This window comes from Crotalus tigris, unplaced genomic scaffold (assembly GCF_016545835.1).
Source record: "Crotalus tigris isolate CLP2741 ecotype Arizona unplaced genomic scaffold, ASM1654583v1 scf7180000017541.2806704, whole genome shotgun sequence".
Taxonomy (NCBI): Eukaryota; Metazoa; Chordata; class Lepidosauria; order Squamata; family Viperidae; genus Crotalus; species Crotalus tigris.
The window spans coordinates 88,285-100,906 of NW_024096462.1; the positions used below are offsets into that span (position 1 = coordinate 88,285).

The 12,622-nt window shown below is 39.7% G+C and overlaps 1 protein-coding gene across 1 annotated transcript in view; it reads right to left on the reverse strand.

Annotated features, from left to right (window-relative positions):
- Nucleotides 1-1,950: 1,950 nt before the first annotated feature.
- Nucleotides 1,951-12,622, reverse strand: part of NINJ2 (ninjurin 2) — a 66,172-nt gene continuing 55,500 nt past the window's right edge. Inside the window, exons 2-4 of the mRNA XM_039354900.1 lie at nt 8,291-8,522; nt 4,475-4,652; nt 1,951-3,295 (exon numbers count right to left, since the gene is read on the reverse strand). Coding sequence (XP_039210834.1) covers nt 4,486-4,652; nt 8,291-8,522 — 399 coding nt within the window. The 3' untranslated portion in view covers nt 1,951-3,295; nt 4,475-4,485. The remainder of the gene's footprint in view (nt 3,296-4,474; nt 4,653-8,290; nt 8,523-12,622) is intronic.

The window sequence follows — 12,622 nt, forward strand, 5'->3', positions numbered from 1 at the left end:
AAGGAAAGGGGGGGGGGAAATGGTGGACTGCGTTGTTTGGCGACCCCGTGAAATGGTCGTTCAACCCCAAATGGGATCCCGACCCACAGGTTGAGAACCACTGCTTTATATAATTCTACCAGTAGTCCATCTGGCCCCAGTGTTTTCTCATTTTTTCTTCTTCTTATGGCCCCTGTTATTTCCATCGTTGTTATTTTTTCTCTAACATAATCTTACAGGTTTCTGGAATTTTTGGAAGGTTATTTGTTTAATAGTTAATAACAAGGAATACAGTATTGAATACAGAGAAGCTATACATTACCTTTTTAAATCTCATATTGCTTTACTAGACTAATTATTAAACAAATTTATATAGCTGCCCAACTACATATAAGTGACTCAATGCTTAAAAATGGCAATAGTGTCATGGAATGAATTTATTGTGTAATGATTTTTGTATCTCTCCTACAATATTTAAAGAACAGGTAAGAAGTTACATAAATATTAGAGATACTTATAGACAAAACAGAGGTGAATAAATTCAGTATCTGGGAATTCTAGTAATTTTATTCCAATCTATGAGAATATCATATTCATAAAAAATGATACAAAATCCTCTAGTAATATGCGAGGAAGTATAACTTCAATAAATATTTCCTTGGAAATATATGCAAAATTTCTTAAGCAAGTCAATTCAGCCAATATTTTATTCAGAACATTGTACAACCTCTCACTTCCTTGGGCTAATTTAGAAGCAATTTGGTTGAATGATGATCAAATAAAGTAGAAAATAGAATAGAATCTGAGCTATTGGATATAAAAAGCACACTGTAAGACAGACAAAGAACTGGAAATATAAATACCAATTTGTCTGCACTTTCTTGAATCGAATAAGCAGCACTAGGGGGAGTTATTTACAGTACAATCGTTTTCAGAAACATTTCAAAGCCCTCAAAAGCCAACACAAAACTTAACAAGCATATCATATTAAAGACTGTCTCTTGCCCCTTCTGATAACTCAAGGTTCTTTAAGACTGAACTAAATCAAACTTCTCTAGTGAGAAGAAACATCTCCTTATTTTCAAACAACTAGCTTGCTGTGAAATTGGGATAATACCTTTGGACCTCATGCGCATGGAGTTCCACCACAGTTCCGGAGTATCCAATAGCCTCAGTATAGAGCAGACATGTCAAACACAAGGCCTGGGGGCTGGATGCAGCCCGCGAAGTGGTTTCATGTGGCCCGTGAAGCCATCTTGGAAACAGTGAGGGAACAGCCTCTGCTGCCTTGGCCCTGGCCCAGGCTGGCCGGGAGCCAATGTACAATTTTGTGGTGGCCATCTATGCTGAAACACATTCAGTCTTAGCTCCACAAGGCCATCTAGAAATAGTGAGGAACCAGCCCCTGCCATGTTGGCCCTGCCCCCTGGGTGCATGCTGGGGAGGTGTCACCCTTTGTGAGGAATGAAGAAATGGACCATGCCTTGGTGCTTGCCCCGGGCCCACCCCCTTCTGCCAGAGACCCTCAGATCTGTCCCACTCCTGCCCAGGCCCCCACAGGCACCCTTGACACGAACGATGTAGAACTGGCCATGCCTACCCAGTAGGCAACACCCACTCCATCCATGCTCACCCAGTAGGCCACACCCACCCTGGCCACACACACCCCAGACCCCCCCCCGAGGGCAACCGCAATGCTGATGCGGCCCTCAATGAAACTGAGTTTGATACCCCTGGTATAGAGATACCCTCTGTAAGGAATATAAACCCTGTCTTCACTTCAAGATCAACTTAATTTTCTCCATGCTGGTTGGGGAATTCTAGGAGTTGAAGTCTACATATGTTTAAGATGCTTAAGGTTGAGAAACATTGGTTTATACTATCCTACACTCACTGAAATCTAAACTCATACATAGCTCTAAAATCTTCATTCTTTAACACAGCTGTAGTGCATAGAAACCGAAGAACATCTTTGGATAAAATATATTTTAATACATAAAGAGAAAGAAAATAATATTTGGAATATCGAAGGATGTCCCAGTTGCAACTATGACAACCCAACTGCCTTTTCAAATAATGTAAAAATAGAATACAAAACAAGTTTTCAGAGCCTTTCACTCATTGCAAAAGAAGATTAATCTGTAAAACCTTAAAATAATGTGCATGCCTATAAATCTTGTTATTAAAGTTAGCAGAAATTTGTACTGTGGCTTCTTTATCATATACCGTATAGAGGCAATGCTTGCACCGGTCTGTATTTTAACAACATGATAATATTAATAAAAATTACAAATTTAAAATTAAGGTTCATATGCTTTTTATAGACATTTGAACTTGAGAAATGGGTATGTATGTGAAAGCAGGGCTGCTTCCCCCCCCCCCCCGCAAATGACATGGGACTTTGGCTAATCAGGACATCCCAATTAGAAGAGAGTTCATGTTTGTTTGAAAGCCTCTATGACTCTAAAACAGAGGTGGGAAATGATGGCCCTTTTATGACTTGTGGACTTCAACTCCCAGAATTCCTGAGCCAGCATGGCTGACTCAGAAAAGTCAGGGAGTTGAAGTCCACAAGTCATAACAGGGCCATCATTCCCCATTGCTGCTCTAAACTAAGGGTGGGCAACTATGACAACTTTATGACCTGTGGACTTCCACTCCCAGAATTCCAAAGACAGCATGGCTGACTCAGAAAAGTCTGGGAGTTGAAGTCCACAGATCATAAAGCTACCATAGTCACCCAGCCCTGCTCTAGCATAATGTCTCATTTCCCAATGTTCTGATTGCTATGGTAAGTTTTCCTGAAACAAAAACTAGATGTATGACATCCTTGAACCTAAAAATATTCATTGCTGAAAATGTGCCCAAAATCTATGATCCTGGAACTGCTGTATTTGGAACAACTGGTGTCATAACCAGCATGTGTCCCAAAATGTGCAATAATTCAGGAATGGGGAACTTATTGTCCTCCAGCTACCAAACAACTCCTACGATCTCAAACTATTCGCCATACTGTTTGAGGCTGGATTCCAACAACTGAATACAGCAATAAGTTTCCTATGTCTACATAGATAGCAGGGCCTTGGGAGATTTGGGCTGTTTACGTTTAGGATTGTGCCTTTTCTGATCAGGTTGCTTTAGTTGTATGAAATCTTTTTCCAGAATGATGTGTAGAGCTGCTTATGGAACGACAGATTAGAAAACAGGTTGAGAAAAAAGGAAGCTTATAAATGGATCAAAATCAAAGGGTGCCTCTCAGGCTTGAGGTCTCTAGTGCTGCAGAAAGATGTCCCAGTCAACTGCAGTGTGCATCATCCTGCAAGGAAAATCAAAAGTTAAGGACTGTTATGTACATTATCCATCCCAACACTGCTGATGGAATTTAAAGGAGGTAAATTTAATAAACTCATGAAATATAAACATATGCTTACCCACCTTTTTGCCTAAAATGTCTCCCAGTGCTATTTGTATCAAATTGATTTAAAAAGAAGTGTTTGCATTGCATTTTTTCAGTACTAAATTAAATGATTAATACACACACACATACATCATAAGATTCTATTTTAGAACTGGAAACTTTATCCAAGATTCTCCTGGAGAAAATCTATCTACATCGGGGGGGGGGGCAACTTATAGCAACTTTATAGCCTATGGATTTCAACTCCCAGAATTTCTGAGCCAACATGGGATTCTGAGAGTTGAAGTTCACAGGTTGTAAAGTTGCCATAGTTGCTCACCCTTGAGTTATATAGTCCTTGAGAATTGAGACTGACTTGCTAGCATGTAATCAATCAATGAAAATCATGCAAAGCAGAGCAAAGTATTAGAAATTAGATATGAGGTAAGAAAAAAGAAAAAAAAACATGGCTAAATCTATTTTACACCACCATTTTTCACTGTATCTTTATAAAATGCCCTTGCTTCAATTACATCAATATTCTGATTCATACATCTTTTTTGATGTTTCAACTCTTAACTTCTCTTATCTGTGGATTTCATTAGCTCCCTCCAGCCACAATTTTCTCTATCTTTTTCCTCCTGTCATTTCATTCACTCTTCCTTTAAGCATTTTTTTCAAGTCAGTCATATTCTTTCTCTCTATATGGCCAAACTATCTTAATGTGCTTCGTTGGGATGCTTTTATATTCTGTCTCGATTCATTCAGTCCTCATTTATTTTTGAGCCCTTATGTTCTTTTAGCGTACACACTGCTTTTATGTAACCCCCGGATCTCAAATACACAACCCTTTTCACTTCTTTTGGCATCCTTTCCCCTCAGAAGACTACATATTACCTTCTACTTTTCTATCCATTTTAAAAATTTCTCCATCCATTCTCCCAATGGATATTGATAATACTCAACCACGTTAATTTTTCTCAACTAGCTAACCAGACAGCTGAAAGCTGCAAGAAGGGGGGGGGGAGAGAAACAGGCCATCAAGAAATATCAACTTATTCAAATGAAGAGTTAGATAGGATTCCATCCCTTTCTTACCCTTTCAAGAGTCAGTAGAATCTTCGTCCATAAAAGTTTGGATACAGCCCTGTCTTCTGCACCCCAAAGGCTGTAATGAAGATGTTGATAATGACTGTGATGAAAACTAGGACTGTGGTAATATTGTTGAGCAAGTCCAAGCGCTCCTGTTTTGCCACATCATTCAGATTCAGTCGAGCTATAAGCATTAAATCCAATCTGGTCAAAATTTTAAACAGAGGTACTCTGTTTTCGTGACTCCTCCCTCCCTTCAATTACAGTATCCTTTTACCAAGACTCAAAAAACACTAAAAAACAATCACAAAAATGCATTGGATTATTTTATGATTTCTTGAGTATTAAGAAGATCTTATTTTATTTTTCTCCAGAAAGGTCAGGGCAATAAAGCATGTTGTCAATTCCCAATCCTATATGTGATTTTCCCCCCCCTCTACAAAACAGTGATATGTAAAAGCTGAGAAATGGGGTTTTGATCAGGTACGGTTGCTTGTCTTTACTGGTATATTTATAGCTGAATCAAATATTTCAGAAGCAAATTACATCTCCAGTTATCTCTCCTCCTTGAATGTCTCACTGCTTAGCAAAGAGGAGAACGCAAAACAATACATTTCCTTGATGTAATATAAGTTTACACTACTCTTAAAATAAAACGTGCATATGGGGAACAGGTCACAGGAAACATGTGGCCCTTCCTGATTACTTCCCCCCCCCCCGAAGAGCAGGATTTGCTGTCATGCAAATGACATGTGGAACTAATAGCAAAAGTGTCTTGGTGCTTGGTGATCTAGCTAGCCTAACTGCAATTTTCCACAAAGTTTGTTTAATTGAAAACCAAATGCAACTCTCCATCCAAAAGGGCCTGATTGCTTTTTAAGAACGGATTAGATGACAGGGAATCATTGAAAAAAAAAAATGAGTCACTTTTTGGACCCCGGGTGGCCAGAGATTTTAAGAAGCTGAAAGCCAAGGGGAGCAGGATCCATGCATGTTGGGAATGCTAACAATCAGCCTCTATATATAGAAGAGAGTTTCTATTGATACAGCAGGACTGCAGCTGTATGGAGCTCAAGTTCGTGACCCTGTCATGCCTTTCAATGCCAACTACATAAGGAGAGAAAGACAGGCTGCTTTTATCATGCAAGGGCATGAGGGGGGGGGGGAAGCAAGGGGAGGGAGCATGGAGGACCAACCCAGACAGTTGCGGACACTGCACCCTCTATATATAACCCCAGAGATACAGAGAAATATACTAGGGCAATTACAAAGGGAAAGAAAGAACCACCAGGGTGGTATATTTATTTAAGAAATGGGGTCAATGCAGGATGGTGTGTAGGCAGTTTTGGTTGCAACATGCAACAAACACATCTGTAATTTCATTGCTGCTGACAGCAAGTATCAAAGTCTTCCCAACAAGAGCACTGTGGTGAAAATTTGATTGCTCACAGTGACCTGGTTAATTGTAGGCTTCCAAGCTATCTGCTTCAATGGAAAAGCTTAGCATTGTTTAAGGCTTCACTTCTCATCAACTCCAGCTAGTATAGACAAGGACTGATAGAAACTATAGCTCAACAGTCCTGGGGAGGCAGCAAGCTCATTATTGACAAATCTGTTGGATCTTAAATTGTGCAAATTTTAAAAATGGAATAGAACAAGAAATTGGAGATCCCCATTTTGTTTAAACAGGAGGAAACTATCTTAATATCTGTGTCAAAAATTTCAGTAGTTCTTAGATTACAGTTTATTTAGCTAACTACTATTCGTACTAATATACCAATACTAGAATAAGTTTCATTAAAACATATTTTCAATGCCCTAAAATTATTATATTCTAGGAAATATATATATATATATATATGTTTTCTGAGGTTTTCGTGGGTGTTTGTATGTAGGTCTTTGGTTGTTCGGGTTTTCTCCCGTGTAAAATTGGAAGTGTCTGAAGATGACGAATGGGACTTCGTCAAAACGTCGCCAAGACACTTCCAATTTTACGTGGGAGAAAACCCGAACAACCAAAGACGCGGGAGAAAACCCGAACAACCAAAGACCTATATACAAATACCCGCGAAAACCTCAGAAAACATATATATATATATATATATATATATATATATATATATATATATTTTCTTTATATTATATTTGGACTTTTATATTCTTTTAAATAATCTCTCCCATTATACAAAACTGATGACTGGACAACAAAAATAATTCCTCATGGCCTGCCTTATTGCTATATTTTTCAACAGTAGGATGATATCACTCAGTGAACTGAAGAGTTGAAGTTACTTGCAGTTTATCAACACATTACTTATAGATGTAGATTACATATGAATAGTTACAATGAAATAGAATGTCTTTTATTGAAACTGATATTAAAATGTTCTTATACACATATAAGAGAATCCCTTACAGATATAATTTTGGCTGTTATAGTTTTGCTCCTTTCTCCCATCTTTCTTTCTTTCTTTCTTTCTTTCTTTCTTTCTTTCTTTCTTTCTTTCTTTCTTTCTTTCTTTCTTTCTTTCTTTCTTTCTTTCCTATGGTTTGTCTTACTAGTTAAATAAAGGCTAATACATAAATAAAACAAATGTTTGGAAGATGACAAAGTGAGCTGTAGGTAAGAGAAATCATTTGCCAACCAGTTTTCTCAACCATTAGTTTTTTCCACAATCTGTATGCACCAAAGAAGTTGGAAGTGAACTTGCAGCAGTCTGGCTGTTGACCATGTGGAAACTGCAGTCACAAATCCCTAGGCCAGGGGTGTCAAACCCAATTGCACTGTAGGCCTTATCATGATGTATCATAAGGTGACCAACTTTTTTACAATGAAAAGGAGGACACAAATAAATTGAAGAAAAAAATATCGTAAAAACTGGCTCGGCCCATGGAAGGTCAACCGCCTGCTGCACCCCTGCCCACAGCTGCCCCACCAGCACTGCTGCCTTGCCATGTAGAGCGGGCCCCATGGCTCCCAAAGCACCAGCTGTGCCAGCTCCGGCCCTGGGAGGCAGCCTGCCATCGACACACCCTGCCTGCAGCCGCCTCGCCAGCACCACCGCCCACCCTGCACTGCCCCATGTAGAGAGGGCCCCGTGGTTCCCACAGCATGGTATCTTCGGAACTAACTAGGAGATGGTGTAGTTGGGTAGCAGGCAGGGGTGCTAAGTTCCTGCCAATTCGCCTTCGCTGCAGACAACTTGCATGTGCAAAGTTTGTCGGTTGGGTTTTTGGCATTCTCAGCAGCAATTCCTATTGGCTTTTGAAAGCCAATAGGGGGAGTAGCACAGCTCATGCAAAAGTTGAAAAAAAAACCATTAAAAAAGGTGCCGGAACACTGTTCTGAGCGTTCTATGAGAAAAAAAAAGCCCTGCAGATTAGTCTTCAAATATTAAAAAGGAGAACATGTAGGAGGACACTTTTCGAGGGAGGATAGAACTTACAAAAGGAGGACTGTCCTCCCTAAAGGAGGACGTTTGGTCACCTTATGTATCAGGACTTCTTTTGCCTTTACAGGGCCACGATGGGCGTGGCCTGTGCAGGCCACATCTGGCCCACAGGCCGCGTGTTTGACATGCTTGCCCTAGCCAGTAAGCAACACTAGCATTTCTCAAGGCCACCACATTGGAAAAGGCTGGTCTTGAGTAATTCTGGCAGCTAGTTTTGGTGTTTGCATTTTGGGACTGTTCACATGCAGTAGCTACTCTTGTAAATGATATAAATGACTCAAACAATTCAACCACAGTTTGAAACAAAGAACAGGAAAGCTGTCCTCATCTCTGCCCGTGAAACTGAATGCCTGCAAAAAAATAACCTTACCCATCACAATAAGGAGAATCCCAATGGTCATCTGGAAGAAGAGGGACACACTGATGAGAACTATCAGAGCCACATAATAGTGGAATGAAGGTCCCTGTTCCACGATTGCCTTCAGCTGTGCAGCATTAGCCATAAAGAGGGCCACGTCCAGCATGCTCTCTGCCACACTTTTCTTGGTAGCATAATGGTTTATGTTGATTACACCTTCCCTGCTAAAGCCAGGGTTAGAGGCCTAGAAGAGAAGAAAAGCCATTAAGAATCAGGAAGGGAAATGACCTTGCCCTTCTGCTATAGGTAGATGCACAAAATGTTCTTTAGATGATAGGCAATACCACCAAAAGGGCAAAGGAGTTCTCCTGAATTCTTTGCTGGACTCTATTAGCCAAAACAAAACTAGATCGTGGTCAATAACCAGAATTCCTGAAACAGATAACACTGCATATATTAAAATCAGGCTCTATTATCTTTTTGCAGCCTGACACCCTCTAAATATATTGGATTAAAAATACAAAATGCCTTTACATATATACAAAATGCATTTGCAAATTAAAAATACAAAATACATCCATTCTTTTTTTTTCCTTGTTATTTGTTTGCACCTGAACCTATTTATCCCGATAAATGAGAGTGAAAGATTCTAGTAACTGTTGGATGTAATGTTGTTTATAGCAGCCCATAGTCTTTGTCACAGTATGCCTCAGTTCATTGTATAATCTTTGCTGCAGGTGCTATCTGGTGGATTTTTGAGAGATCTGGATGGAGAACAGCAATAGCACCTAGATTTATATACAGCTTCATAATGCTTTACAGCCCTCTCTAAGCAGTTTACAGAGTCAGCATATTGCCTTCAACAATCTGGGTCCTCCTTTTATCAACCTTGGAAAGATGGAAGGCTGAGTCAACCTTGAGCCAATCAGGATCAAACTCCTGGCAGGAGCAGAGTTTGCCTGCAATATTGCATTCTAGCTACTGCACCACCAAGGCTCTTGTGGTGTCTCTTGTGTCTTTATTTGACACACCTATCTTCTCTTGGTATGCCATATATTTTTCCCCATGGTTTTTTTCTCCACTGAAATCAATGAACCAATAAAAAAGGGCATGTATAGAAACCCAACAAGTTGAAATAACTCATGACGTCATTTTTAATGTCTTTGTTTTACTGCCTCAAGAAATAACATTCATGTATTAGTAATGGTCAAATCTCCTTGGGACTTATTTTTTGCTTGTCACAGATATGCCACTGTCACCTTCTAGGATGACATTTTGGGCCTCCCAATCTATCCTAAGCATACCAAAATATCTGATTATTCTACTGAGGAAGATTTCATAATGAAACAGAAGCTACCGTAAGAATGAAGTTTGGAGGAACAGAACCATTCAGAATAAGAAAGGTCAAAAATGCACATTGACCTTATATCTGTTCATGCACAGGAGATACAGTACAAGTTGCACTATCAGAAGAAATAGCTGAGAAAATCAAAACTGGAGGCTAAACGTTACAAATCTCAGATATGGAAAAGACAATACTTTGACAGATGAAAATATATCAGGCTCAAAAGAGCTCATTAGAAAAGTAAAAATGGAAAATGAAAAGAGTTAAATATTTTAAAAAGACAAAGGTAATGCCAATCTGTGCACATTTGATGAATTTATTGTGCTCAAGAATAGATTAAAAATAGACCGTATGCTAGATACATCAAAAGATTAATCCTGAGGAGGTAGGATATGATAAACTTAGATAAGAGTCTAAACCTTAGAGCCTCTTTGTGAGTGAGATAGACATTTTATATATAAAGTAAATAAATAAATAAGATCATCAAGGATCAGACTACCAACAAAGATAGGAATAGTTAAAGAAAGACTTTCTTAGTGGAAATTTATGGCTGTGAAAGCAAGACACTGAGAAAGAACAAAAAAATGAAAATAAATAGTTGTGAATCATGTATTTGGAAATGGTTTCTAAGAATATCATGAACGGCTGGTCAGTCCTTGAATAAATAAAGACTGACTACTCTTGAGGCAGTCATCAGTAAACTTACACACATTTGGGCATGTGATGCAAACAGGTGATGAACTAAAAAAAATGACTCTGCTTGTAACACTGTGGGAAATACAATAAGGTGAAGATAACAGATAAGGGGGATGAATGAGACCAAGAATATCACTAGAACATTCCTGGAAAAACTGTAGAACAGTGTTTCCCAAACTTGACAATTTTAAGGCATGAGGACTTCAACTCCCAGAATTCCACAGCCAGCAACGCTGGCTGTGGAATTCTGGGAGTTGAAGTCCACATGCCTTAAAATTGTCAAGTTTGGGAAACATTGCTGTAGAACATAAGTAGAGATTGTTGAAGTGGAAAGCATTTGTCCATACAGGATAGCCACGCAATCAGAGTCACCTAAGATCTCTCTGTGACCTGCCACCAATTGGAGGCAACCAAGGTACCATGGGCTTGCTTCGCTAGAGGTCCATCATGTTAGTTTATGAGAGCAAACATCAGAAGAAATCTAGTGACATCTTTCATGAGCTACAGTCCATTTCAACAGATACATATAGGTAGACCTTGACATGTGACCATAATGGACCCTGTCATAGGTTGTGAGAATCGTAAAACAGAAAAACTGGACAGTGAAACAGGCAGTATATATATTAAATAAATAAATAAACCAAATGGGTTGGTCACATGACCAATCTGATTTTACAATCCTTTTTGTGATGCTTATTAAGTAAATCATCACATCAAACAAAGCAATGGTTCATTATGGGTGCAGTTTTGCCAAAAGATAGAAATGCTATCATGTGACTGCGGGATGCTGTAAACAGTTAACAAATGCAGCCAAAATTCAGTCATAGGACAATGAGAGGGTGGAACTTTAATCCAGGTTGTAAGTAGCCCCAGGAAAAGTCTGTCATAACTTTGAATTTTTGCTAAGAGACTGGTCATAAGGTGAGGACTACCTGTAGTGTGGTTAAACTGAGGTGGGATTTAAATTGGGATGAGGCGGGGGGGAAAGACTGATTATGCAGATACAGGTAAGACAGATTATGAATGCCTTACTATTAATGTATTAAAAATCCATTGTGTTTGTTACGATCATCTGAATTTGTCTGAAACCTGCTACTGAAGTTGTCCAGCAATTTCTCACTTAATAGTCCTGCTTTTCTAAAACACTCACTTTCAGGTCTGCAGCAGAATATTGTAGCAGATTGTTGTTGTTGTTAATTGCGAAGTCGTGTCCGACCCATCGCGACTCCATGGACAATGTTCCTCCAGGTCTTCCTGTCCTCTACCATTTTCTGGAGTCCATTTAAGTTCACACCTACTGCTTCAGTGACTCCATCCAGCCATCTCATTCTCTGTCGTCCCCTTCTTCTATTGCCTTCAATCTTTCCCAGCATTAGGCCTTCTCCAGTGAGTCCTTCCTTCTCATTAGGTGGCCAAAGTATTTGAGTTTCAACTTCAGGATCTGGCCTTCTAAAGAGCAGTCGGGGTTGATCTCTTCTAGGATTGACCGGTTTGAACCCTTGCAGTCCAAGGGACTCGCAGGACTCTTCTCCAGCACCATAGTTCAAAGGCCTCAATTCTTTGGTGCTCAGCCTTTCTTATGGTCCAACTTTCACAGCCATACATTGCAACTGGGAAAACCATGGCCTGGACTATACGCACTTTTGTTGGCAGGGTGATGTCTCTGCTTTTTAGTATGCTGTCTAGATTTGCCATAGCTTTCCTCCCCAGGAGCAAGCGTCTTTTAATTTCTTGGCTGCAGTCCCCATCTGAGGTGATCTTGGAGCCCAGAAAAATAAAATCTGTCACTACCTCCATTTCTTCCCCATCTATTTGCCAGGAATTGAGAGGGCCGGATGCCATGATTTTGGTTTTCTTAATGTTGAGTTTCAAGCCAACTTTTGCACTCTCCTTCTTCACCCGCATCAAGAGGCTCTTTAGTTCCTCTTCACTTTCTGCCATTAGAGTGGTATCATCTGCATATCTTAGGTTGTTGATATTTCTCCCGGCAATCTTAATTCCAACTTTTGTTTCATCTAGCCCTGCCTTTCTCATGATGTGCTCTGCATATAAGTTAAATAGGCAGGGCGACAGTATACAGCCTTGCCGGACTCCTTTTCCAATTTTGAACCAATCAGTGGTTCCGTGTCCAGTTCTCACTGTTGCTTCTTGACCCGCATATAGTTTCTCAAGAGACAAATGAGATGGTCTGGTACTCCCATCTCTTTAAGAACTTGCCACAATTTGTTGTGATCCACACAATCAAAGGCTTTTGCATAGTCAATGAAGCAGAAGTAGATGTTTTTCTGGAACTCCCTAGCTTT